Source organism: Gadus morhua, chromosome 1, assembly GCF_902167405.1.
Source record: "Gadus morhua chromosome 1, gadMor3.0, whole genome shotgun sequence".
Classification (NCBI taxonomy): Eukaryota; Metazoa; Chordata; class Actinopteri; order Gadiformes; family Gadidae; genus Gadus; species Gadus morhua.
Window position 1 is genome coordinate 3375963 of NC_044048.1, and position 27664 is coordinate 3403626.

At 39.7% G+C, this 27664-nt stretch overlaps 2 protein-coding genes across 2 annotated transcripts in view; both read left to right on the forward strand.

The window, feature by feature from the left end:
* Positions 1-21426, forward strand: part of ift74 (intraflagellar transport 74) — a 56086-nt gene extending 34660 nt beyond the window's left edge. The window contains exons 10-20 of the mRNA XM_030358111.1: positions 2721-2783; positions 3562-3705; positions 4033-4073; positions 9914-9993; positions 10216-10269; positions 13705-13802; positions 16352-16478; positions 16691-16854; positions 18765-18887; positions 19709-19769; positions 21157-21426. Of these exons, the coding sequence (XP_030213971.1) occupies positions 2721-2783; positions 3562-3705; positions 4033-4073; positions 9914-9993; positions 10216-10269; positions 13705-13802; positions 16352-16478; positions 16691-16854; positions 18765-18887; positions 19709-19769; positions 21157-21272 (1071 nt within the window). The 3' untranslated portion in view covers positions 21273-21426. The remainder of the gene's footprint in view (positions 1-2720; positions 2784-3561; positions 3706-4032; positions 4074-9913; positions 9994-10215; positions 10270-13704; positions 13803-16351; positions 16479-16690; positions 16855-18764; positions 18888-19708; positions 19770-21156) is intronic.
* Positions 21427-21515: 89 nt separating this feature from the next.
* LOC115547952 (C-C chemokine receptor type 1-like) lies at positions 21516-27314 on the forward strand. The gene is made up of 2 exons (XM_030362513.1): positions 21516-25309; positions 25910-27314. The coding sequence occupies exons 1-2, from the start codon at positions 25122-25124 to the stop codon at positions 26715-26717; spliced, it is 996 nt and encodes a 331-aa protein (XP_030218373.1). The 5' UTR covers positions 21516-25121; the 3' UTR covers positions 26718-27314.
* Positions 27315-27664: the final 350 nt, after the last annotated feature.

A 27664-nucleotide genomic window follows, 5' to 3' on the forward strand; every position in this document is an offset into this window, starting at 1 on the left:
CCTCTGTACGCTCTTCAGCAACTCTCTGTCACCGTCCCTGAATGCCTTTCTTCTTCTTGTTTAGCAGACCTTTTAAGTCACAGGAGATCCAGGGTTTATTGTTTGCAAAGCACCTCACTTTCCTAGCAGGTACCACATTATCGACACAGAAGGAGATGTACTCTGTTATACAGTCCGTCATGGAGTCAATTTTATTCCCATGTGGTTCGCAGAGCACATCCCAGTCTGTAGCCTCAAAACACCCTTGCAGGAGCTCATTGGTTTCCTGAGACCACCTCCTGACTGTCCTTGTGGTTACCGGTTGCCGCTGAACAATGGGTCTGTAGGTGGGACTAAGCCGAACCAGGTTATGGTCTGACCTGCCAAGGGGAGGAAGGGCTGTGGAAACGTATGCATCCTGTGTGTTTGCATACAGTAAATTCAGTGTTTTATTGTCTCTGGTAGGGCACATGACAAATTGGTGAAAGGTGAGGAGTGATGTAGAGAGGGAGGCATGATTAAAATCCCCAGAGATTGCAACGAAAGCATTTGGATGTTGTGTTAGTGTTTTAGCAGTGACTGAGTTGATGACGTCACATGCTGTGTCGGCATCAGCTGACGGCGGTATGTAAACAACAATGGCAACAGCACAGGTAAATTCCCTCGGGAGATTGTATGGATGCAGACTAACGGCTAACAGTTCGATGGGGTGCAGATGCGCTCCTTTACCGTTATGTGGGAAGGATGACGCCATCGGTTATTCACAAGCAGAGCAAGCCCCCCTCCTCTCGTTTTACCGCTCAGCCTGTGATCCTGGTCAGCTTGCACAGTCATAAATCCATTCATAGTTGTGTTTGCATCCGGAATATTCTCCTGCATCCATGTCTCGGTGAAACACATTAAACTGCATTCTCGATATTCACGCTGTGATCTTATGAGTGCTCCGAGTTGGTCCACCTTGTTCACCAACGACCCCACATTCCCCCTGACCATCGAGTGGATGCAGGGCTTGAACCTTCTCCTCCTTGCTTTCCTCATTACACCGGCTCTACATCCTCGCCGTCTTCTCCTTAGCTCTTCTGGGATTTGGTGTCTCGTTCCCGTAAAAGCTCCGGCGGGTGTACACCGGGAGCTGAACTGCCGCCGAAGCTTCAGGCCTTTTCTCGAGAAAGAATGAGAACCTTTCTTCTTCGCCGTTCCTTCTATTTGTCTCTAACTCATGCTCCAATCATTAATGGATCGATTCTTCTGATTTTGTAGATGCAACCGAATATATGATGCATCATTTTAGCAACATTTAAGATGTTCACGTTCTGCCCGTTATGCCTCCATTTTGTCTGTGTTAAAACAAAACAAAGCTCAGTGACAGCGGCCGCACTTATCCCGCCTCTTGCAAACTTAGACCCTACGTCATTTCCTGCCCCTTGCAAGCCCACCCCCCTACACCCCCCGTTGATTCTACTCATGTCTGAACGACATCGATGTCCTCATATAAAGCATCAGTTGTGAATCACCCTCAGGGTCGAATCTCCTGATATACAAATGCGGCAAAAATGCGGCGGTGTGCGAAAAGGGCTTATAAGAAGAAATGATTGTGCGTGCTTCATAATGTAAGGCGAAAATGATTATGCTTCATTGCGTAATAGGTGAACGAAAATGTTACACGTTTAACATTTTAGGCAAAATGTTATTATATTATGTGCTCAGAAATTGTTATATTATCGACTAGGGTTGCCACTTTATAGCTATATCTTTAATTACAACTAGAGGTTGCGTGTGGAAACTAGTATAACTAATACCACTACTTATAAGATATCATACCAATACTACTATGTATCATACTAGTACTATTTCTACTACTTATCATTCTACTTCTACTGTTGGCATAGCTACTTACAGGCCTGATAGAGTTCAGGCGTGGTGCCTGAATTCAGGCTTGAGCTCGGCCATGTATGTTGTCAAGAAAAGTGAAATAGGAGAGTGGTGCCTTTTTAAAATGTCAACATGTCAACCTACCTGACCTTTTGATTGACATGTCTGGCACCAACTAGGCGTAGTCTATATAAGAAAGTCTTTTACCTTTGTATGATTGCACTGAGGATTGTCTGAATGGGACTGAAAACGTTTTGCACACACTCTGGGTAGCACTTTCCACTTTTATGCAATAAAAACATATTGTTGCATCGGCTACATGGTGTGCGAGTTCCGCTCCTTTTATTGTTGTCAAGAAAGGAAATTCTCTATGGTGTCTTCGAATGTATTTGATAATTTCAGGCACAGATAATTTCACTTCCTATCAGCCCTGTACTTATCATGCTAATAATACTTATACTACTGTTCATGCTTATACTAACTCTGCTACTCATCATACTTCTAGACCTTAATTCAAACTTTATCACTTATTTCAGCCATTTGTTTAACTATTAGACCTTTTTCCAACAGTTTGACATTATTTAAATGGTTTATGTATACTGTTACGATTACTCCATTCAGACTTTAAAGTATTAAACTATGTTAAAATCGTTTCACTTGGGTTCAGTTAATCAACCTTTATATATGTCTTGAACATTAAATCTTTAATTAACATATGTTTAAACTCATTATACGCTACCGCACTCACTGCATTTTCTGCTGCAAATGCATTTCCTAGTTTTGTTTAGGTTTTGGTATAGTTTGGTGCATACATATATTCAGTCATTTCTCTGTTATTTACTTCTGTCTTTTCTCTGTTCTTTCTTCAGGAGCAATCCGTTTGTCAGGAGGAGCTGGAAGCCATGCTGACAAGAAAGGTGACTTTAGACGCGGTGAGTTGAAAGAAATTTGTCAGAAATTGCAAAAATAAGATTGAAGGAAAAAGGGTAAAACCGAAAGCTTCGTCAAAAACACTGTTTAGGCTTTGGAAAAACAATGTTCTGGTAAGATTGTGATATGTGCTGCATCCTGATTGTGATATGTTCTGTATCTTGCTACATTCTCTTGTGCAATAGAAAAGTGTTAATGGTTGTGCCAATGGTACATGGAGCAACATCGAGTTAGCATAACTGACCTTGGACCAGTAGGTCTGCAAAATGCAAGACAATCTGGTTTGCATCATGGGGAAGATGGTGTTCTTATAATTGGTTTTGACCTGACCATTAAATACATGAACATAATTTGCCATCTTACTACTAATTATGAAAAATGAATGAAATTTGATGATTTAAGTTAGGTAGAGGTGTTAGCTACACCTGCCACATATTTGTATTAAAGACAATCTCAGCAAGGCCAAAGCTCTATTAAACGTAAGTGATGTTGATGATAAAGATTAATTATGTGTTAGTTAAGTCTGAGATGAATATTCATATACTTTTTAAAATTTTCTTGACAATATATTTGTTTGGTATACAGTTGATGCACAACTATTTTGTGGTAATTTTAGTTTTTTTGTTCCATTTGTCCTTTCACTTTAACAAACTGTCCCTTCCTTTATTCACCAACGTACGAGTACGTTGGTTTTGATTTGAACATTTTCTTTGCTACGCCATGTGACTACTCATGAATGTATTACCAGAAAGATAGTTACGTTGTGTATCCCAATATTAGGAGCTGTTCCACTCACCCATGAAACAAGAGGCAATTTGCATCCAAGAGAAGCTCTTGATGCTAGAAGCAAGACGTGACTCCATGGTGGCTGAGAACAAGAGCTTTGACTCACCCCAGGAAGAGAGGGAGAGACTATTTAAACAGGTTGGCTTAACGTCTCCATATGCATGGCCTGCGACTAAAGAACTCGAATTTTACAAAATTTAAAAATATATGTTATGTTAGTATTTGATGCTTTCAGAAATAACTATTTGCATTTCATGGCTAATTAGATACAGAAAGCAATCGGTCTTGTTCTTTCAAGAGGGATATTGTGTTGACTGACTTTGACCTCATGTTTTCTTAAGATACAATACATTTTGTGGCTGAGTACTGGATACATTTTTCTGGGATATTTGTTTGAGGTTACTTTTCATTAACTTTAACGTATTTATGAGTGAAACTCAAACTCAGACTTTATTACTAATTCAGGTAAAGGAAGACAACCAAGAAATTGCCAGCATGGATAGACAGTAAGTCATCAACATATTTTTTCATAATTCTGAGCTCATGTTATGTTGCTGTATGTAGCTACTTCTCTCTTTTGAGAATTCCAAAGCTTGTGAAAGGATTACTTTTTGTATTCTTTGTTTATTAGCTATGGCCTGATTTCGTACCTTTGGAATGCATTATCTGGTAGGCCTACCAGCCCCAGTCTGGTAGGTCCTAGGGTTCTAGAATGTATGGCTGCACACATCGAAATGGATGAATTTGTAATTGGAGACTTATGTTGAGAATGAGATTTATTCTATTTTACAAAAAGACAAAAATATATTGATGAACATTTTTAAAATTAAAATGTAAATATGCATGATTATAGCCGTGGGCCAATTTCCATCCTTAGACCCTGACGGGAAGATGGTCCCTAAATAAATTAAAAAAATAAATTAAATAAAACAAGTCATAATATACAGTAAAACAGACACACACTGAGTAAAACACCATAATATACATAAAAGACAGGGTTAACAGATCAGCGGCATTGGACAAATTATAAATTATCCCATCTATTGACAACATGTTTGATTTTCCAGAAGCCATTTTTTAAGATTTTGGTTAAGAGAGTTGGTAGTTTGCGTATTGCACTACGCATTGATTTCCTGGTATTGGTGCTCTATAGGAAAAAAATTGCCTGGCCAAAGGCACTTCTCCTAAAGGGAACAGTGCAATTACCTCTGGAGCCTGCTCTGTGTTTGCTGTTTGTGTTCGTTTTGATATATTCCTGTTAAGGAGGTGGAGCTAAACCATGAGTGATTTTAAAAACTAATAGTCAGGTTCATTATGGTTGGATTTGAACTTCGTTGGCTTTTTGTGGAGAGTATGAAAACTATACATTTTTGGAAACCTCATAGTATAAGCAATCAGAAAAACGATAGCCGTTTCTCAATTCGTGTTCTTTTCTGTACTTGTGTACTTGCGTTCTTGTGAAACGTCATCAGTCGGAGCCCAAGTACTGTTGGATGCTTTCAACAGATGAAGAAGTGACCGAAACTATGTTGGCCACTCTGGCTAGCTTTGTCCGTGAAGCCTACTCCCCCAAAGGCATCTACATCTAGACCAACTACGATGGCATCTCTTCTGCAAGCATATCGCAGAAAGTGATAAGCCACCTCCTACCCTTGGAGCTCTGAGACAACATGTCTTGAGAGTCCATATCCAAGCCAGAGTGTGGGAACAGGCCAACATTGCACTGCATGATTCTCAGATGGATCCCCTGCAGAATGGCTACCACAAGGAGTCCGATAACCAGCTGAAACCAACCACGACAGATGCCCTTCCAGCTCCAAAGGCCATCAATTGAGATGGTTTGCTGTCAATGCAAAAGACACTGTTCTTCTGCCAGATGTTCTTGCAGAAAAAAATAACATATCCTGCACTGATCTTTGTTGGTGCGGCAGTGAGTGTCAGAATGATGACACACAGAACAAGTATAAAACTGATGATGACGATGATATGTAAAGACACTTTGATTGCCTTAAACATTCAACACCTTTCTGTCATGAGGAGCATGTTGGCTCTCAATGGACATTAAATTAGTGGAACGTTAATGATTGATCACTTGTAAAAAATTCAATTAAAACTAGACATTTCAGTCAATTAAGTTTTAGGTTGAATCTAACATATTTATTTAGTTACCATTGGATTCCTTGGCCCTGAAAATAGCTGTCAAAATAAAAGCTCTAGGTCATTTAGAAGCTGAGATATTGACAAGCCTTTTTCACGGCAGCAATTTTGTAAAATCCAAGATGGCGGGCATATAGGTATCAGGGCAAATGGAAATTTTCTTTTTCTGATTGGTTATACAATAAAGTTTCCATAAATGTATAGTTTTGTATAAATGTATAAAAATCTGGCGAAATTAGATAGTGAAACTGACTATAATATGGTGTCAGCGTATTTCACAGCGTTTTCCATGTGTAGCAACTCAAGTTTCTTAAAAATCTGGCAGTGATGATACATTTTAGGTTTTCCAACTAAAACTTTTATAGCTTGTTTATGTGTTGACTCTAGAGACTTTATAGTCGTCTTACAAGCTGAGGTCCAACTTGTTATACAATAGGTAATGTGAGACATGATCATTGCATCCAAGTATAGCCTTGCTGCTTCAGAAGTAAGATTGTTTCTTGTTTATCTAAAGTTGGACAAGTTATGTTTCATTTAGTTTTTTTGTGTGCTTCTTGAAACTCAATTGTGAGACCAAGATCACACCTAGTAGGGGTGTAACGGTACACAAAAGTCACGGTTCGGTACGTACCTCGGTTTTTAAGTCGCGGTACGGTACGGCACGGTTCATAGTTTTTAAAAAACTCCATGTTTGTCAACAACGGAGAATGGCAGTAGATCAGCAGCAATGAAAACACCAATAAACTTGGTTATGGCATTTGCATTTCTGAATTCCCAGACAGGGGTTGTTGAAATAGTGTCATGAGCTGGGTTTGTACGGCTCGTTTTTTCCACAGCAACAGTGATAGTAACACCTGGATGGTGCCTTTTTCAAATGCGTGTGCTAGGGATGTGCATTTCTGGCAAAAATACTATTCGGTATTCGCTGAGAAGTATTCAAATAATATTCGAAAATTGCTCAATCAAGAACCCCTCACGCAAGCACGCACCTCGGATACACGCACACACAATGACTCAGGGAGAGGCTTTTATGATTTGTATGAAATCAATCTGTTTATTTCAACAACTGCGCCATCAACATTCAACACCAAAATTATTTCAACGTGGGCTTAGGCAACAGATCGCTATTTATTTATTTAATTATTTATTTATTTTACTGAACACAGCCTGCATGATGGTGAACTAGACACGTCAAAAATATAACTTCACACGGTGTGTCTTTTTACAATTTATTTGTTACCAGCATTCGTAGGTTGATCAGCAGAGAAATAGTCCGCCAAAGACGTTGACGTCGCTTAGCAACCGACGTTATTCACCGCCGGAAGTTGTGAAGGCCCATGCAAGTTAACGGAGCGTTCAACAGCATTGAGAAGAGCCGTGTAATAAATAACGATAGTCACATTCATTATTCGATATTCTACGTGACTCTGACTATTCGACTATAAAAACAATCGTTGCCCTCTATGTACGCCACATTTATGTACCACGGTACACCTCTGCAACCGCTCCGAAGTGCCTGTACCGTGATGGTTCGGTACAAATACGTGTATCGTTACACCCCTAACATTTAGGTAATTAAACTCTTGAACTACCTCAAGCCTTTTCGCTCTTACAAAAATATTAGGGTCTGTGACACTTATTTACCCTTTTTAAGAAATAAATGGAAACAGTGTTAGACATATTTAAGAGCAGGTGAGAGCTCTCTAACCAGTTGCACACATTACTCATTACAGCTGTAATTCTTTTTGCAGCTTGCGCTTTGTCTTTCGTGTGTACATATATTACAGCATCATCAGCATACAGTTGGCAGGTGACTGTTGGTGGACAGCAATGTGCCATGTCATTTATGAATAAGCTGAATAAAAGAGGTCCTAGAATTGAACCTTGGAGTACTCCTAGGTTATCTCACAAGGCATAAATTTCATGTTTTGAACTCGAACACATTGAAGTCTTGAGGAAAGATATGATTCCATCCATTTCAGGGATTTCTCAGAGAAATTTAAATGAGTCAACTTGGTTGTTAATAACTTGTGGTTGACTGTGTCAAACACCTTACTCAGGTCAAGGAACACAGCTCCAACAACCCCACCTGTATCAAGCTTGGATTTTACAGTTTCCAAGAAGTAGCAGACAGCTGTCTCTGTGGAGTGGTGTTTTCGGAAGCCAAATTGGAGGTCATTTAACATATATGGACTTGTGTTTAGATGGTATATGAGTTGTTCAGCCACCAGTTTCTCCGCTATCTTTGATATTGAGGGCAGTATACCGATCGGTCTATAGTTACTAGTCAGTGTAGTGTTTCCAGACTTAAGGATTGGTGTAATAATAGAATCTTTCCGGGAGTCTTGAAACGTAGATGTGTTTCTGTAGTTTTAAGAAATAATGTGTCCATGTCAAAGGTATCTTTGGCTCTGGTATTTCTAAGGCCACAGATGACCTTATCAACTTGTGATTGAGATACTGCATGGATATCAAAAATTGGGGCTTCAGTGTTAAGGGGCATTGGAGTTAGTTGATGTACTTCATGACCTGAGTTTTGCTTCATATGAAACCAAAATAAACATTAAGAGCTGTTGCAATGTCCCTAGGGTCATTGATTACCCTGTCAGGCAGCTTCAACTCTTTTATTTCCCTGCATATGGTACTATTTGATTTCAGCTTTTTAATGTTTGTCCAGATTTATTTTGTGTTCCCTCTAGCACTGTTTATTATACTAATAAAAAGGTTTGCTTAATTTAAAGTGCTTTTATGAACTTATTACGCAAGGAGGTAAATATCTTTCTTTCCATCCCAGTGTTAGTTTTTAATGAGGTCTTGAGAGCATGATCCTGTTGTTTCATGAATGACCATATGGTGTCATTGAACCAGGGTAATATTTTTTCATTGGTTTAGTTTTAATTTTCCTCATAAACTGTCCCATAGTTTCTTGCCGAACATCCATAAGTACCCTGCATTTTTCATTCACATCCTCATTTGTAAGTTGGGTGTCCCAGTTGATGTTGTTTAGGGCAAGTTTACAATTTTCAATCTCACCCTTTGGTATTCTCAGTTTCTCCGGTTTTTGTCTAGATGGACAAGTATGCCTATGTTTAGACCGTTTTCTAGAGAAAATAATAAGGTTGTGGTCTGATAGACCTGAAAGTATATTATGTTTTCTGAATTCTGTCACATTTATTACTAAAAATCAGATCTCTGCATGTCTGTGACGTATTGGTTATTCTGGTAGGACCTTTAATTAACTGGGATAAATGAAACATAATAATTAGAGCTGTCAGTTAAACGCGTTATTAACGGCGTTAACGCAAACCAAATTTAACGGTGTTAAATTTTTTATCGCGCGATTAACGCAATTATTTTATTTAAAAAAAATAATAAAAAAAATAATATTTTTTTTTCTTTGGCTCAAAACAAAGAAGCAGTAGCCTGACAGCTATGTTCAAATGACATTTGTTCAAAGCAGTCGTTTAATTGCACTATAGGCTCTTTTTTTGTATCGTCCTGTTTTGATCAGTATATTCCAATGTTGTTATCAATAAAAAATCATTTGCACAAGGCAAGCCGATGCAATTCACCATGTTGATAAGAGAATTAAACTGAGAAGAATTATGGGACAAAAAAATCAAGGGATATTTAGCATAAAAAAATAATTTGCGATTAATCGTGAGTTAACTATGACATTAATGCGATTAATCACGATTAAATATTTTAATCGCTTGACAGCTCTAGTGATAATCGAAAAAAAAACATCCAAGCGTGACAATCAGTGTGAACTAGGGATGGCCAAAATGTTTATTTAGGTTGTATTTGATCCCTTTGACTGTCTGTTTGTGCCTGTCTATGTAGGTTGTATTTAACTATCTGTTTTTGACTGTCTCTGTAGGTTATCCCTTTGACTGTCTGCTTTTGACTGTTTCTGTCGGTTGTATTTCACTGTCTGCTTGTGACTGTCTATATAGGTTGTATCTTATCCCTTTGACTGTCTGTTTGTGAATTTCTCTGTATTTTGTATTTGACTGTCCTTTTGTGGCTGTTTGTAGGTTATCCCTTTGACTCTCTGCTTGTGACTGTGTCTGTAGGTTGTATTTGAACGTCTGTTTGTGTCTGTCTCTGTAGGTTATATTTGACTGTCTTTTTGTGACTGTGTCTGTGGGTTATCCCTTTGACTGTCTGCTTGTGACTGTGTCTGTAGGTTGGGGGAAATGAGTGAAAGAGGAGAGCAGATTACAGAGGAGATCAGTCAACTAGAACACCACACAGACGAGGCCCAAGGTATTAACCTGGCTGTTTCTATTGTTAGAATTATGACCAATCACCATAGTGAATTACTTGATCTGATTTGAATGTGCAATAAATAATCTTTTAGGTTGATCCATTGTATTAAATGTATTTCATGAATTACTTTCTTACTTGTATTTAAATAATGTAATCTTTATATTTTGCCAAGTAATGTCGTCAAATATATGTATTCCTGAATCGTTTTCTTTCTTAAAGTGGAATGTGGTCAGAAGTACAAGGAGCTGAAGAAGAGGGAGGAGGAAATAGACCGTGAGTATCCTTCAGCATCTCCTCAAGGGAAATGTAACGTTAAAACATAGAAGTCCACGTTGACCCTGTCCTCACAGAACCCCACTCACAGTGGGCCTTTAGGGGGAGACTGCACACCAAAGTAGGCTTGATCGGCCAGTGAACAGTATAGAAATGAGTCAATTTGACCTTATTTAAAAGAAATCGATGAATAATCCTGTTGATTTTTACCATTGATAATCAAAAATATTTACAATATATCATTCTAAAGTTAATGAAACTCCATGAACATAGCTTAGCTTGGGACCTGACTTACTAAAAATTTGTATGTACGCCATTTATGAAAGCCAATATTCACTTTTGAAAGCGTCTCATGGGTTTTGTGAAGCTTTTTCACAAGACCATCATTTTCAAAGCACCAATAGAAAAATGGCTCCAAACACAACAAACACTTACTCAACTCTCCCCCATACCTCCTCCCACCCTCCCTTCCTCCGTCTCCTTCCTTCCCCTCGTGTCCCTCCAACTCATTTATGCAGTTTAAAAGTGCTTCCTTACCTTGACGCTGTTTTGCTACAGCCTTGTGAAAATAGGAGTGGTCTATATAGTTACCTTTGCAACTAGCATGGGTCATGGGGCTTTGAATCTTGTCTAACGCCTGCTGTTCATATTCTGCTTTTTCACACTCACCTCTTCTGCATATAAAATATAAATAATAAATTGTTTAAGCCGATAAAACGTTCAGAGGTTTTTCCTTCCTTAAACTAAATGGGGCGTTTGAACAGATTGGTTCCAATCCGCCAGACTACTTATTAAATTGAGTTTGACCATTACAGACGTGCAGCCCTGGGGGCTGCATGAATCCACATCATCATCATAATATTTCAATGAGGCAAATCGTTTGCATGTATGTTTGCATGCATAGCCTACTGGTGTGTAAGCTTACGTTGCAGTTCCAATGTGCCATGGTACATCAAAATAGCAACACCAACTGCGCTATCCGCTATTGCACTTAGACCAGGTATGTGTCAGTTGCGCAACTGCTTTATCGATCTGTAAGATACCACCATGCATAATTTGCGCCGGATCACGCCTCTGCTTTTCGCTGACACGCTTCTTAGGGCAGAGGTTTAGTGGCGCAGGTTTGCTGCGGGGGAAAATCGGCTTTGTGCCAGATGCAAACTAGCAAAGATCCGGTGTAGAAAGTAATTTGCGCTGGATGCAAGATAGGGCCCGTTGTCTTTTTTTTTTAAGATTTATTTTTTGCATTTTAATTAGAGCTGTCAAGCGATTAAAATATTTAATCGTGATTAATCGCATTAATGTAATAGTTAACTCTAATTAATCGCGATTAATCGCAAATTATTTTTCTATGCTAAATATCCCTTGATTTTTTTGTCCCATAATTCTTCTCATTTTAATTCTCTTATCAACATGGTGAAGTGCATCGGCTTGCCTTGTGCAAATTTTTTTTTATTGATAACAACATTGGCATATACACTGATCAAAACAGGACGATACAAAAAAATAGCCTATAGTGCAATTAAACGACTGCTTTGAACAAATGTCATTTGAACATAGCAGTCAGGCTACTGCTTCTTTGTTTTGAGCCAAAGAAAAAAAAAAAAAAAAGTTGTTTTTTTTTTTTTATAAAATAATTGCGTTAATCGCGCGATTAAAAAAATAACGCCGTTAAATTTGGTTTGCATTAACGCCGTTAATAACGCGTTTAACTGACAGCTCTAATTTTAATGCTTTATTATAGAGTGAGATAGAGAGGAAGGTATGGGAGATAGAGGAAACATTGAAAAATGTACTTCAGTTTTAGCAATAGTCTTTCACAATATTATTATTACTACTACAACTATAGGTATTATCAGCAAATCAAAAATTATCAGCAGGACTCAAACCCGGGTCGCTGCGTTTTTTTTAGGACTGAGCCCCGGACGCCCCGGTGAGCCACCGGGGCGTCCCCAGGCCCGTTGTCTTTTTGACCTATTTGTGATCATTGCATAGGCTACTACTGTGACTATACCGAGTGTCTTCAGTATTTCGTCGTAGCTAAGGTCCGTCCTATTAACTGGAGGACTGAACAATGCTTCCGTTGAATAAGAACCTTACGGGAGGGTAATGATTGTTCCAGGTATTAGTCAAACCCTCAGGCGTTACCAGGGAAACAAAAGTATGGCTCGTGAAAAACTTTATCTATGGATTGTGAAACGCATGAAAATATGAATGAATAGTCTTAATTTATTTTCTTTGGCAAGTGACCATGGTATAAGCGGGATAATGCCCTTCGAGGTGTCCATTATCAGGAATGAATGGACTTTGCGGAGGCAACCGTCCTCCACTGCACGTCGGTTCTAAGGCCTCCGCGTTGCCCATTAATTCCTGATAATGGACACCTCATCGGGCATTATCCCATCACATCACTCAGACCCGTGGTCCATAAATCCCCTTGTCCTGTGTGCACACACTTGCTCGAAAGAGTAGGTATGGGAAACAAAAAACAGTGTTTTTTCTTTGAGCAACAACATAGCCATTTTTTTTTTCTTACCATGCTCGTTCTGTTATAATTTTTCCCCCTATCCTTCGTTTGTTGGCTAATGGTTATGTCTGGTCTGTCCGAGCCAAGTTCTTTGTTGGCTAACCTCTCTTCCATTTTTAATTTCTCAAATGTTATTTTTTAACAGAAACTACAACACTGTTAATCACAGGTGCAAAACCACTCGCCATATCTGCATCTGATATAGAAACGATGAAAGATACTGGTGGAATAATTCAAGTTAAAACAACAGTTCTAGAATGTGACCATGGGCAGACTACTTTACAACCATTTTGGCGTCTTTTAGCACGGATGCAATTCTTATTGCTGCCTGCAGGGTTATGCGATAAACATACGGAGGAACATGGTCGCTGAGCTGCCCTGTCCTAACATTGCATGACGCGTCAAACTCAACTAGGATCGCCAGCAAAAATAGTCGGAAAGCCTACAAAAACTATAGATAGTTAATGTGACAATCACATTATTAAAAATAGACAATTTCTTTGGGAGCATGCCTCTGCAAATAGTTTGCTGCCCCACCTGCCCATATGGACGACACCCGCCTGTTTAATACTATACAAAATACTTATATATTTAGATTTACATGTAGTAGTAGTAGTAGTAGTACATCACTGGGTGTAACTACCTACATTAAATAAAGGTTATATAATACAGACTTCATAATACCATTTATTATATTGGTCGAAATGCAATTGCTTCAAATTAGTAATAGTTTAGACTTCTATAGAATTCGTGGTTAGTCTTCTAGTAAACCTGCACTCCGGCGACGCCTGCTTTAGAAAAGGTCAACTGTTGTCTTGCAGCCAAAATTGTAAAGTACTTTTGTTCACTGTTGTAGTCTTTAAATGTGCTTCCCAAATTCATTGACTTGATCTGACTTTCATCTGCAGGGTTCCTGGAGTTGTTTGAAGAGACAAGGATCCAGGAAACGTCAAAGAGCACACAGCAGCAAAGTAATATTGTGATCCTCCTTGAACATTCCAGCAAGGTGAGACAACGATAAGGTTGTGGGTTGAGTGCATCTTCGATCAGAAGAACGTTTGTATGCCTGAAGGAACGTGTTGTCAGATAGGTGCCGGAAGGGCATGTCTAATAACGATGCATAGAGGAGGCTGAAGGTTTCAGTAGCATACATAATCGCAAATAAGCACAAATTAATTACCAGTTATTATAGAAACCAAGAGGCAGGGATAGTGAAGGTGGGCACAACCTGAAGGAAGAGATTAAAGAAGCAAAAGAATTGTGAAACTGTGACGGAAACACTGACCCATCTTCTGCGGTATTATTAGATAATGCAGGATTATTTGTTAATACCACTTTCACCTGAACTGCCTTTTCGCCGAACTCAAGATAGATGGCTAGAAGGCTAGATAACAGTTCTTTACAGTTCTTGTACCCATTAACATGTCCCGGGTAAGCAGGAAAAAAAAAAATGCAAATGTACATTTTGCTTCAACCAAAGCGCAATAAGGGACCTAATTAAAGCAGCCAGTAGCGACCGATTAACTTTCGGTATCGGGAGCGGTTTTTAACGACCCACAGATATTTTGTGAATAGTACCTGATAATCATTTCCATACTTCTCGTGGCATGCCAACCTTGCGACTGCTGCCTCGGGGATAAAGGGTTCAATCTTATCAATCAAAACTCAACTAAATTACTTATAGAAAAACACCACATTTATCAATCAGATGCATCATTTAACTAAAATCAAAATCAAAGATCAAAACTTTCACTAGACGGGGACGTTGCACCCATCAAAAAACGGCAACCAGTCAATTGATGAGAAGAGATTATATGAGCGGCAGAATCACTTAGGCCGAGACAAGGATTTCCAAATGGAAGATGTGGAGGCAGAAAAAGGCCCAGTTGTGGAAGATTTGGTTAAAGAGTCAGTGAACCGAAAACCGCGAACGTTCCACTCTGATGCATCGTCACGACCAAGGGGCCCCGGCAGTGCGGTGTGTGTGGACGTATGGAGTTCAGTCTGCTCAGCGGTTGACCAGGCCTAGAGAAGGTTGAGCTTTTCGGATACTTATAGTATAACGCCACAGTGTGTTTGGATGGTGGAGCTCCGTCTGAGCAGCAGGGTATTTAATGTCTGCGGCTGAGTGAGGGTTAAGGGCTGATTATGCTCCCACGTTCACGTTTAACCCAAGGACCATGCAGACGCTTCGACGCGTCAGGTTTTAGTGAGCGGACCAATCACAGCCCTTGCTGCTGCGTCGCCTCGACGGGGTGTTACCATTTTTGGGAGGCGCACGTCAGGACCTTGCGGTGGACGCAATGACGGGTCCGTAACCCCCTTGCGTTGCTTGAATGTGGGACCATAATCAGCCCTTTAGGCTTCCCGGACACCTATAATATAACACTACGGTGTCTGGTGTATTTCATATACAACATTGCTCATAATAACTCATAAACAACAACTTTACCAAAAAGGTTTCTGCGTGCTGTGTGTGTGGGTGTGAGCTGCAGGCTGCTTGGCACATGTGGACATGACCAACTTGATAACTGGTGCGACAGGCCTGCTATTATAGTAGTAAGATAAAGAGCCCCGGGACTCCCGCCAGAGCACCCGGAGTGTTCTAGAATATTTACTGAACACGGCCAAAAGCTGTGTGCGCCTCGCCATTGCGATAGAGGCAATGAGCTACGACCGTGCGAGCGCCATATGTGTGTGTGTGTGTGTGTGTGTGTGTGTGTGTGTGTGTGTGTGTGTGTGTGTGTTATTTGGATAACCGTTCTGCTGTTGGTGTTATGGTGCATATTACGTCAGGTTCTCTGACATCTCTGGTATTTCCACAACAAGACTCGTAGTGGGGGTTTTCTCAGCCATGGTTGAGAAGGAATTGGGAGAAAGGTACTTTGGCTTTGCCTCCCTGAAGTACATGAGCCGTGAAATTAAGGAGAAAGGGATTATTGTCCGCGATTGTCTGCCAAAGCAGCCCCGTTGCCTGCTGCCGCGAGGAACCACCGCTGCAAGGCACCTCTGCGGCGAGGCACCAATGCCGCGAGGCATGCTGTCTGATATTATTTAGATATAGAGCTCCAGGACTCCCGCACTCCAGCACCCGGTGTGTTCTAGAATATTTACAGAACACTGCCAATTGGCTGTGTGCGCCTCGCCATTGCGATACATCCACTGTAAACAGAGCGCATGGTACCGTGGTCGCAAGCTGCTCAGGGCCACACCCCCACCCTCCTCCTTGACCCGCCTCTCTCCTCCTCATTTGCATTAAAGCTAATGAGGAGGAGAGGCGTGTTTGGGGAAAGCTCAATGTGGCTGCAATTCTGCACAGCTGAATTTCGGGAATGTCTTCAGATGCTATATTAGGGGCCCACTAATGTCTATATTAAAGCATCCATAAAGTAGCATGCCATGGGACCTTTAAGACATTCATTAAACATCCATTAGTAGTACATGTAGAGTAGACTCATGGATGTAGAATACGAGAACATGTTAAGTGTATGTTTTATAATTAATTTAGATATAATTTTAATTGCTGTGTGTGTTTTTCTTCTTTGTGTCTGGCAGAACCTTTCAAGCCTACATCAGATAGCAAGGGTGACGGTGGGTCAATTGAAGAGCATGCACGAGGTGCTGTCCCACAAGGAGAAGGAGGTCGTCCAATCCCAGACGACTGCCAGGGGACTAACAACTGGTCAGTACACACAAACATTACAATTTAGTGGTGCACGCATGCTCACAACATTGTGGGTATAGCAAAATCTACAAAATCTAGGCCTTTGATAGAATTGGGCTTCAACAAAAGACTCATTTGTTTTTGGTTTAAATAAGCACACAGGATATATTTCAAAATCGTTACAACACTTTATATCCACTTGTTCCCTGCTCTCCTCTATCGACGTTCAGAGTCCCACAGGCTTCAGCAGGACCTGGAGAAGGTCCAACAGCTAGAGGGCAAGATAACCGGGGAACTGGGCACCCTCAAGGAGAAGATCGTCTCAATGAAGGCTGAACTAGTCACCTTCGGTGACCTGGACACCCTGAAAAATACAGCCGAGAGCAGGAAGAAGGTACGGGTTATGGTTATGGTTAGTTAGTGTTTATTGATGCTGGAGTTTCCGCGTGCAAGGTGTTATGAAAACCCATAATAATAACGTGGAAAACGCAGTCGATAATGTGACAAATTTCGGTGTTCATAATATAAACATTTAGGCTATAACCACATCACCACAAATTACTCTTAAAGGAGACATTTTATGGTGCTTTCCCAACAAGTAAACATGTTAAATGAGTACCAGAAAACATGTTTTTGAAGCTGTATGCTGAAAATAGCCTTTAGGAAAAAAAATCTCAACTACCGCTATTCCCCTCTGTTTCAGTCCCTTCAGAATGCGCTGTTTATGGTGTCGGTAGCTTTGATGCAAATGAGCTGCTGCCCATTGACAAATGAGCTGGAGGAGTGACCAACAGCATGGAAAATAAGTGATGTTGCCGTTTGCGGACTCCCGGAGCTCTATATCATATACTATAATATATAATAATAATAATAATATAATATTTAGGTATCTATATAATTTAATATCTAATATCACGGCCAAAAGCTATGTGCTCTTCGGACGTCTGACGTCTCTGTTACTTCCACAACAAGTAAAGTCTTGTATTTGGTGTTATCTCGGCCATGGTTGAGAAGAATTGGGGGAAAGGAGGTTTGGCTTGGCTCTCTGAAGTCCAGATTGAACCGCGACATGGAGGAGAAAGGGATTGTACTCCCGGAGCTGAGCTGCCGGACTGCATCCGAGCTCTCCCCACCGTGGCTGCCGGACTGAAAACCGGCAGATCCGGCGAGGATTGCCGGACTTCCTAAATTGGCCCTCAGCTGTCAAAACTTTGAGAACCCCTGCTATAGACAGAACGTATTACCTGGGAGATTCTGTCGACCGCGACGCCGTTAGAACAGATTGAAGGGAGGAAAGGGAGATATCAATTTTGCAAGACATTGCTTGATGCGGGATCGATCTTGCTGTTGTCTTTCAACCTGCGCGTGTGCATGTGTGTGCGGTGTTTGTGTATGCGGTTTCCTGCGCCGCCTTTGACTTGAAACGTCTGCGTCAGCACGCGCGTGTGTGTTCTTGCACGTGTGCGTGCGGTGTTTGTGTGCATTCGCGTGTGCTGTGTGTGTGTGTGTGTGTGAGCTGCAGGCTGCTTGGCGTGCATGTGTGTGCGTGCGTGTGTGCAGTGTGTATGTATGCGGTGTGTATGTGCGTGCTTGTATGTGTGCGTTTGTGCGTGCTGTGTGTGTGTGAGCTGCAGGCTGCTTGGCACATGCGCACTGACCAACTTTAGTAACGTGTCCGACAGGCCTGCTATTATATTGTGGTAAGATGTTAAGGATGGATTTTTGATTTCGTAGTGTTAACCCCTTTTAAAATAACCCCTTTTACAAGACGCCTCCGTATTCTCCACCATAGAGAGCCTTCTCTGGGGTAGAGAATACGGGGTTCACAGAATACAGGTTATTTCACCCACGTAACACTACTACTTCCTGCTATCACTTTGCCCAGACAGCAATACATGCCTTATCAAATAAAAATAATTGACAAAGAGTTGAAAGAAGAGCCTTCACTAGCACTGACAGTTCTTCATCTAAAGATACAGAACTACCGTATTGTAAAGGCTCATTACAGCCGACAGGGAGATACAAAGTCACACATCGATTCCTATATTGATGGACTAATCGCTTCAAGTTGTCCTATTTAGTATAAGGAACTGCTGTTTGACTTCATTTTTCCATTTGCTGCTGATCTATGCATTCCATTGATTAGTTTATGTTATAAAATAGGCCCTAGTTTTTTCTTTGCATAAACTGTTTCTATATGCTGCTATTAGCCAAGCTATCAGTGTTGATAACTGTTCTAACATTATATGAGAATTATTGTGTGTGTTTATTGTTCTGTTTTCTATATATGTGTTCCATTTCCAGACACTGCAAGACGACAGTATCTCAATGACTCAACAACGTGATTATTTGAGACAGCTTTTACAATTAAACAAGAACTATGAAGTATTGAAAATGAAACTCAAAGAGAACGAGACAAATGCTCAAGTAAGCTCATTTTGTATTTTACACAAACATATATCAACAATAACATTAATCTAGTGATTTGCTGGAGTGATCATACAAATAATATATTCATAGAAATGCCATCTGCTGGCTGATTCTGTCAGCAATCCAGTCAGGAAACCAAGGTAGAGAGAAGAGGGTTAAGTAGAGAGAAGGGGGTCTGTTTCCGAGTCGGGAGCATGAGTGAGGAGGTGTCAGGGGGAGGAAGAGGGAATGATGAGGGGAGGGAGGGGCAACAGAGATGGGGGGAGTCAAGGGAGGGGAGAGGGAAGGATGAGGGAGAGGAAGGGAGACGGGGGAGGGGGGAGGGAAGAGGGAATGATGAGGGGAGGGAGAGGGAGACAGGGGAGGGAAGAGGGAATGATGAGGGGAGGAGGAGGGAGACAGAGAGGGAGGGAGTCAGTGAGAGAGGGAGATAGAGGTAAGTGCACCAGGTGTCTTCCAGGAAGTGCTTCCGTCTAATGCAGCGTTACGGCCAGTCCGGCACTCTAAACAATTAAGGCAATTTAGAGTGATGTCAAATAATGTTTGATCTCTAAATATTTTCTGGATTTCCCTCGTTAAAAATGCTAGATTTGCGGGAATCTATCAAATGATGCGCAACAACCGCGATATAGCATTGAAATTAAACTCAGGCCCTGGGACAACCTATGCGTGTGTGTCTGTATACCAAGTATGAGATCGGTGTATGTACATGTCTAATAATGGGCCTACTGACTAAGTGTATTAAATATATTTAATGTATTATTGATTCATCTTTTTTTTTTTTTTCATTTTTCTTGGTTTTGACATTTCTTTTTCAGTTGGCAAACATGGAAAGAAAGTTGCAGCACTTGGAGCAGAACAACTTCGTCATGAAGGACTGTATCCTTGTTCATTACACTCGTTCCTCTTCCTCTGCATGTCCAGCTACTGCTAGGTTGTCATGGAGATAGGGATTAGTAATTAAACTGCATCTTTCCCTAGTCTTCTAATCGGGCACTGAGAGACACGGCCCTTTCCTCTCTCTTGTATTTGAATAGGTAATGATCCATTCATATTGTAGCCAAATCTATGTGGTCTCACTTTATACATAAAAGTGCTGTAGCCAACTTTTATAAGCTCTTTATTTGAGTGTAAATGTCATAAATGCTAAGCCTATGAAGATGATGCATTTTTACAATGGCAAGCCGGTACGGCTTGGCCCGCCCTGCAATGTCACTGTCTAGCCTGTGTAAAACCCAGGGGGTGAAATCCCCCTTCATCAGGGAGACACATTTCTCGGTTCACTGGAGAAGTCGGGGTTACGCACGGAGGGTTGAACTCTTTAGAATAATTTGCATACTCTGAATGTTTTCATTTTTTTATTATTCAAGCCACTCGTGTGCAAGAATGAGTATGCATCTGAGTGTAGGCTACAAACGCGGTTAACTATTTACAAGTGAAAAAATGACAACATATTCTTTATTTTATTGACCACACGTTTTTTCTTTTTTTTTCCTTTTTCTTTTTCAAAAGCCTCGTAAGGAAAGTTCCTCTGCGTCTTTCTTGTAGATCGCATCTTTCAACGTTTTCATTAAATGTGACTGCATCACCTTCTTTCAAATGATCAGCAGCTTGCAGATTTCAACGTCTCTTCAGTTAGAACAACTCATGTTGATATCGCTGCGTTGTCTCTGTTGTAGAGAAAACGCAGCAACACCTCTACCCAAGTCCTGCCCCTGGAACCGCGAAGCCGTCTAATCGCATTTTCATCAAAATGAAACTGCCAATATTTGTAGGGTCCGGGAGGGTAAATTGGGGTGCGAGATGAAGCCGGTTTATAACCTTGGTCAGTCTGAATGCGCGGACCATGCCGGGAAAAAGTTGGGCTGTTTTTACACAGCATATTTGGCAGGGTAAAAACGTTTACCAACAGCTTATTTCTGACCAATCCGGGCATTTCTTCGCTGATTGGTCCTGGCAGTCTTGCCTGTCAGTCACAGTCGCTTAAATGTGACAATAATGCTTAAATTCATTACCTTCTCCGTCTAATGTTAAAGAAACGTAGTGACGCAGGGAGGAGAGAGGGAAGGGTGTCATTTGGGTTACATTTCAAAATCTTGCTCTTCTGCTCATTTACACCGTCCATCTTAACAACCCTTGACCCTAACCCTTTTAACTACCAGTTTTAATACTTGCTTCAACATTAATGATTATTATGTATGATTGTTATTATCCAGTCGGTAAGCTTCTGTGTGTGGACATCTTTCCTTGACAGTGTCCATATTAGTCATTGCGTCGAAAGCCCAGGAGAGCAACTATGGCTTAGTGACCAAGACTGTCATTGGGCAGCTGAACGAGTACAACCGAGGCCTCACAGATGTACAGCAGAACAACAGGAGTTGAAGATCCACAAACTAACCTTGTGTAGCTCTCTAATGTGTAAAATAAAATAAAAAACGCTTTTCAAAATAAATGTTTATATATTAACACATTTAATATTCAGCAAACAAAATTTGCCATAAATTATGAAAGTAGTCAATAAACAATATAAATCGTACATTGTTTTGTTTTTTTGCTTTGGAGAGTAATTGGGTGGATTTTGTGGTCCTAAACTTTCTACATTTACCTGAGGAAGAATATATTATGTGTTTGTGTGCGCACCTAATGTGCAGACTTATATGAAGGACACAGCGGTGACAAACATTAATAAAATCTTAATATGTCACGCCCCCCTCAGACGCAATATTTAGCAATCCAAAGAAGAGTATACTCCTGACATGAGCCATACTTAGGTGCAGAAAATGTGTAATAAATAGAATATCTAAATATATATAAAGACGGCAATAGATTTTATTTTGCATCAGATTTGCTTGTATTCTGTGTGGCAGGGAACACGTTTTGTTGAGATTTACATTCGCACCGGCATTTTCCCTTTGTGCTGTGTTGTTGCAATTTCTTTGAGATATTGTGTCGAGGATTGATAAGACTTCCAAACAAAGTAGCACACAATGGTGTATAATAATGTATGCAGAGGGAGCACCAATCATGTTTTTCAACAGTTCCATGCCCTTGCAGGACCGCGTCTTCACTTTTTCAGTGGCAGAATGCTCGTTAGTGAAGTTACTAAAGGAAGTTAAATGATGAGGCATCTAACCAGGGGTCCTTGGGATCTCACAACCAGCGGCTGCTGGGCAAAGCTCAAAACAAAGATAATGCAAACATATGTCCAATGTTAGTAATGTTTAATGGTTATCTCTTAAATCACTTAATTTATTGAAAACAACTACAATGATTGTTGTTTTCTTGAATTAAAACATGCAGCAAGATAGCAGAAATAAATAAAAACAAGAACAGAATACAGCAGCATAGTCTTTCTTATGGAATAAACCAGAGATCTCAATCCAAAGTCCAAATATCCACAAAGAGGTGATAAGAGTAAAGACAAAATCAAAAAAGTATAACACCAAATGGATGGATGTCAAAAATAATTCTACACAGATGAGAACCTATCCAATAATCCAAAGCAAAGAACCATAACCCTATTTATTAACTCTTGAGTCGGATCTCCCCATCGAGTGCTTGCTGATCCTTTGGTATTCAGACAGGACAAACTATTATTTTCTTACATAAGAACACAACCTTGTAGTTTTCCTATTGTTCTTCCTCTCTCCACAAAAAAAAGAAGAAAAACAACATTTATTTTCATCCTTTTCTTAACTTCCTGTTCCTATGTTCTGAGTCATAGTGTTCCTATAAAAAGAGGATGGATTGAGCTGGCCAAACCTAACCCTTTTCAATTTACCAACCAATGTGTGCAACATATGTGGAAGATGGATGCAAAATAAAGTCAACCCCTTTATTCAAATATGGGTTGGTCCACACCAACTAAAATCCAAATGGGGAAACTTGTTCCTAAATTCAAAATGCTTTTATAAGCCTTCCATCAAAGTTTGAAGAAATTAAAGAAAATGATCTACTATGATACGATGCATTAATTGACATCTACTAGGTCAAACCGGGTCTAACCTCTGGGAAAGCAATTATATTGGTCTTATTACACGGCTCTTCTCAATGCCGCGGAACGCTCCGTTCACTTGCATGGGCCCTTCACAACTTCTGGCTGTGAATTATATTTGATAATTCACCGTTGCTAAGTATTAAATGACTGCTGTCAAGGAAAGTGGATTATTTTGCCATCTTTCGTATCACTTACTCAACTTTAATTTTTCCAAGCGCATGCATGAAGCAGGCTGCCTATAGCAGCATCATTAAAGTGATTCTGAATGTGTCCGACCAAAACAGGAAGGAAACCTCAAACATTTTGTTAATTTTATTATTCTATACACTGAACACTAGTACATTTACGTACTAGGGCACGGGTAGTAGACTTCTCTTCAATCGTTTAGTCTACTACCTGTGCTTTCTTGGTACTTAACAAGAGCAGAGCCAGAATGTGGTGTAAAGGGCCGGGACTGGTAGGCAAATGTTTGTGATTGGGAGCTCACTCCTTATTGTAGATATTACACCTTAATACCATTCAGTTACAGCTAGGCTTTTATGTTTAGACAAACAGATTTACTAGGATTTTTTGCATCACTTTGACTATGCAAAATGGATTGAAACCACACGCAAGCAGACCTAAACTGAGGCGAATGACGGGTTTGGGTGACCAGGGACTTTTAAAACAGCTCAACATATTTCTCTCTTGGAACAGGGCCATTGTGAATTGTTGATGTAGAGAATTTACATGGATGTCTTGACAAAGGCTGTCTCATGGGGATAGACACATCAGGGTTAAACTTTGCCTTAAACAAAAACGCTTTTACCTTAAGGCACAGAAGCAGGATTGAAGTGTCTGGGGAAGATATGACTAATTTAGTTGCAATCCTTCCAACTCCGATATAGACATTCATACACACCCACACAATTATATCTTCTTACTTCCGCTTGAGGCCTATGTCCTGCAGCTGATCTTGGAGTTTTAACATTATGCTCAGACGGCAGCCTACCCCGATTCATTTTTTGAGGTAAGTTCATAAAGAAATTGGGTAACACTATTAGTTTTAACGCTATAGTATCACTTTAATTTGTGAGCTGTTGAACCATCGTTATTTACAAAAAAACATTCACTGACTGTATTTTAACATGAATGAATGAATAATAAGCAAGGAATCCAGTTAGATAATACACTGTACAGTATTAGAAAAAAATATGAACAATGATGGTTGTAATTTATTACAAATGTGTTTGAATACCAATAAACAACTTACTAGATGAGCATACTAAATTGTTCATTATTTTTGTTGTTAGATGTTCTACTATGCTGTGAGTGAGTGAGCTTTACATATATTAATAAATATAATCTTACAGTTAATAACACATTGGTTGCGACCAGGATCAACAAGGAAAATCAACAATGCAATGACATAAATCAGGACAATTGGGGTGCTTGTCGGATGTATGTAAGATGTATGCCCTTTTATTATTGATTTGATTTAATATTCAATGACGGGGAAAAAACTACAGAAGAGTGCAACTTCTATTGACATAGTTCCTTCTACCGTTATTCATTGAATATATTGACTAGGCATGTCAAATGTAATACCCTAGCATCATACAGCAACACTGTTAATGCAAAGAATGCACAGTAGTAGGAGTTCATGTTCAGTTCTTCAAATTTATACTTTTTATAAAATGTTTACGCACATATACTTTTTGCATCATGGAACAAAATGACCAAGAAAATCATGTTGAGCATAGGCCAAAACGTTGTGAAAATGTTGGTCAGGAGGAAGCTTCTATAACACTGATGTATATTTGGAACTTCACAAAATGGCCTCCCGTCCATCCAATTGAAACATGATCTGCCAGTGCAGCAGAGAAGCTTTAGTTTGAAATGTAAATTTCAGAATTTATTCATGGGAAAAATAATAAAATAACATTAAATGACTGACAACTGATGAAAACAAAAATTCTTCATGCTAATACTAACAAGTTCATTTGAACCCCAAAATACATTTCTTATAATTTACTAGCAATTGAATTCCTTGCTTTTAAATCAGTCATACATGTTGAACAAACAGCTTGTTCAAAGCCTCATTAACAATGACATTAATTTTAAAGTGTACTTAGAATGTAAGTAACTAAAGTTCACTGTATGTACAATGACTTGACTATTTTTGATTCTCCGTAAAAGTACCAGGTTAATGACAAACCAAATGGTGTTTACAGGTTCTTCAAGCGGCATTAAATATGAACACTACGACTCCCTTCTACGAATGGATTTATAGCCTCAATACAGACGACTACAGTGTGGGACCGGTGCACATGTGTGAAAGAGAGGATGACAACTCCCTCGGGGCCCAGCTTTCTGTGCTCTACTTCCTCATGTTTTTCCTCAGTCTGGTTGGGAATGGTTTGGTGTTGTTAATTATCTACCGGTAGGTCAGCTGAATTTGTTTATATATTTATATACATTTGATGAGCACATTTTTGTGAATAGGATTTAGGGTTAGGTAAGAATTCGAAAAACAGCTAGAAAGAGAAAGAGAAGGGTAGATCTGCTAATAGTTTCACTGCCATTGGAAAGCGTTGAATTCACTCACCTGGGGTGGAGCCATAATTACACCATGTGTCAAAGATTGATATTTCATTCCTGATTCAATAGGTAAGACAGGTTATGTTTTGCAGGCGCAGTCAAATAGGACAAACATTTTCACAGCATTTCACTCAATAAGCTCATCGCTGGCTATGGCTTTTCCAAACCATAATTAATGCAAATAATTCCATTGTTATTTAGTCATAGCTAACCAAAAACAGCTGTTCCCAACTGTATCATAAATTAGCATATTTAAACTTTTCTATTGCTTTTCCAAAGTGAATGGGTCAACATGGTATAGGTTTTAATACCCTAGAATGTGACTATGAGCACGAAAAAGCATGATACTGGGTTTCAGGTATTCGTACTTCAGACGTATCGGTACACTGAATTAGTGTCCAGTGCTACACAAAGTTTTAACATTGTTCCTTTTGTTCCTTAGGTTTGAAAAGTTGACAACCGTGACCAACATATTCCTGCTAAACCTGGTGGTGTCTGATTTAATTTTCATGAGCAGTCTTCCCTTCTGGGGCATCTACCAACAACTCTCCACCTGGGTCTTTGGCACATCCATGTGCAAGATTGTGGGCAGTGCCTACTTCCTGGGCTTCTACAGTTCCATCCTTTTTCTAACCCTGCTGACCTTTGACCAACACCTTGCAGTTGTTTACTCCCTTGTTGCATCACGTCTGAGAAGACAGACCTATGCAATTGCCTGTTGTACTGGGGTTTGGCTTCTTAGTTGTTTGGCTTGCGTTAAACCAATTATTTTGTATAATGTCTTCACTGACTTGAACAACAAGCAGTTCTGCGAAGAATATCCCAGCAATGTTATGGTGAACACCTTTGTTGACATGTCTTTCTTGAAAGCTTTCTGGATATACCTTCAGCTCTTTTTTTTCTTTTTCTTCCCTTTGGCTGCCATTGTTTACTGCTACATCAGGGTCACTATCACTGTAGTATCAACAAGAATTAACGCCAAGTTCAGGACAGTGAGGATGATTTTTTTCATTGTTTTGATATTCTTTCTGTGTTGGACCCCATATAATGTTGTTTTACTAATGCACTATTATTTTGGTGGGTCCACATCCTGTGAGAAAATGCAAAGGCTTGGTTATGCACTTCAAGTCACACGTAACATTGCTTATCTTTACTTTTGTATTAGTCCCATCCTTTATTCATTTGTTGGCAGAAAGTTCCAGAACCATTTGAGACAGCTGCTGGCGAAAAGCCTTCCATGTATAAAGTAGCATGCTGCTTTCAGTTATATCCAGGGATTGTGATTCCTGTCTTGAGAGTGAATGCAAATTATTCTGCAGTAAACAATGTGTTGGCAAATATATACATAAATAATAAACGAAATAGTGGAAAATTATTAAAGTTTTTTTTATTAGATGGGGACACAGCTCTTATTATATTCATTGGAGAACTCGTTTTCAAAAAGTATTTTTTCAAAATAAGTACAGGCTGTGTGTTGCATTGGAGCATATGTCAACATAGTTGTTTCAGTATTATAAATATTGAATTTGTATTTTGCTGAAGTTACAAGGTTTCATTCCTGCTGTGTTGTGTCGAAAAACAAATGACAAGGATAGCCTCAGTACTTTTGTTGACATTTTTTATTGGTCATCAAAACATGACAGATTTCTTCCCTTTGTTAGGAGGAAGTCAACATATTCATGTTCAGTACATTTCTTATACTTCCTTATTTATGTTCTCAACTTTTCCATGTTACTTCACATATTCTTTGTAAAAGGTGATTACTCCCAGTTCAACATATTGTCAGATTCTGCAGACCAGAAGTTGTTGTCAGGTCTCCAGTTATACTCTACTCCAGCGTTGGTTAATCTGTCACAATTTTGCAGATTTGCTAAAAGATATTTATATTTTATGTGATTTTTTATTTCTGGTTATAAAAATCGATGTCTTTAACAAATGCAATCATCAATTTATTTTTTTTAATTAATTGCCATTATTAGTAATGTTTCTAGTATTAGTTACGGTTTAAGTCAATGGTCAATTTAAGCTGAAGTGGCACTTTTATTAGCAAAAATGAACAAGCCCTAGGCTCAGCCCAACAGAAAACAGAAAGAGGTCTGGCATCTTGGCCATGGAGAAACCTAAAATAAAGCTCCCGAATCACCGGTCTCCTCCGGGGATAATCAGTTCATAACTCAATGTTGTGGGGTGGTGAAAC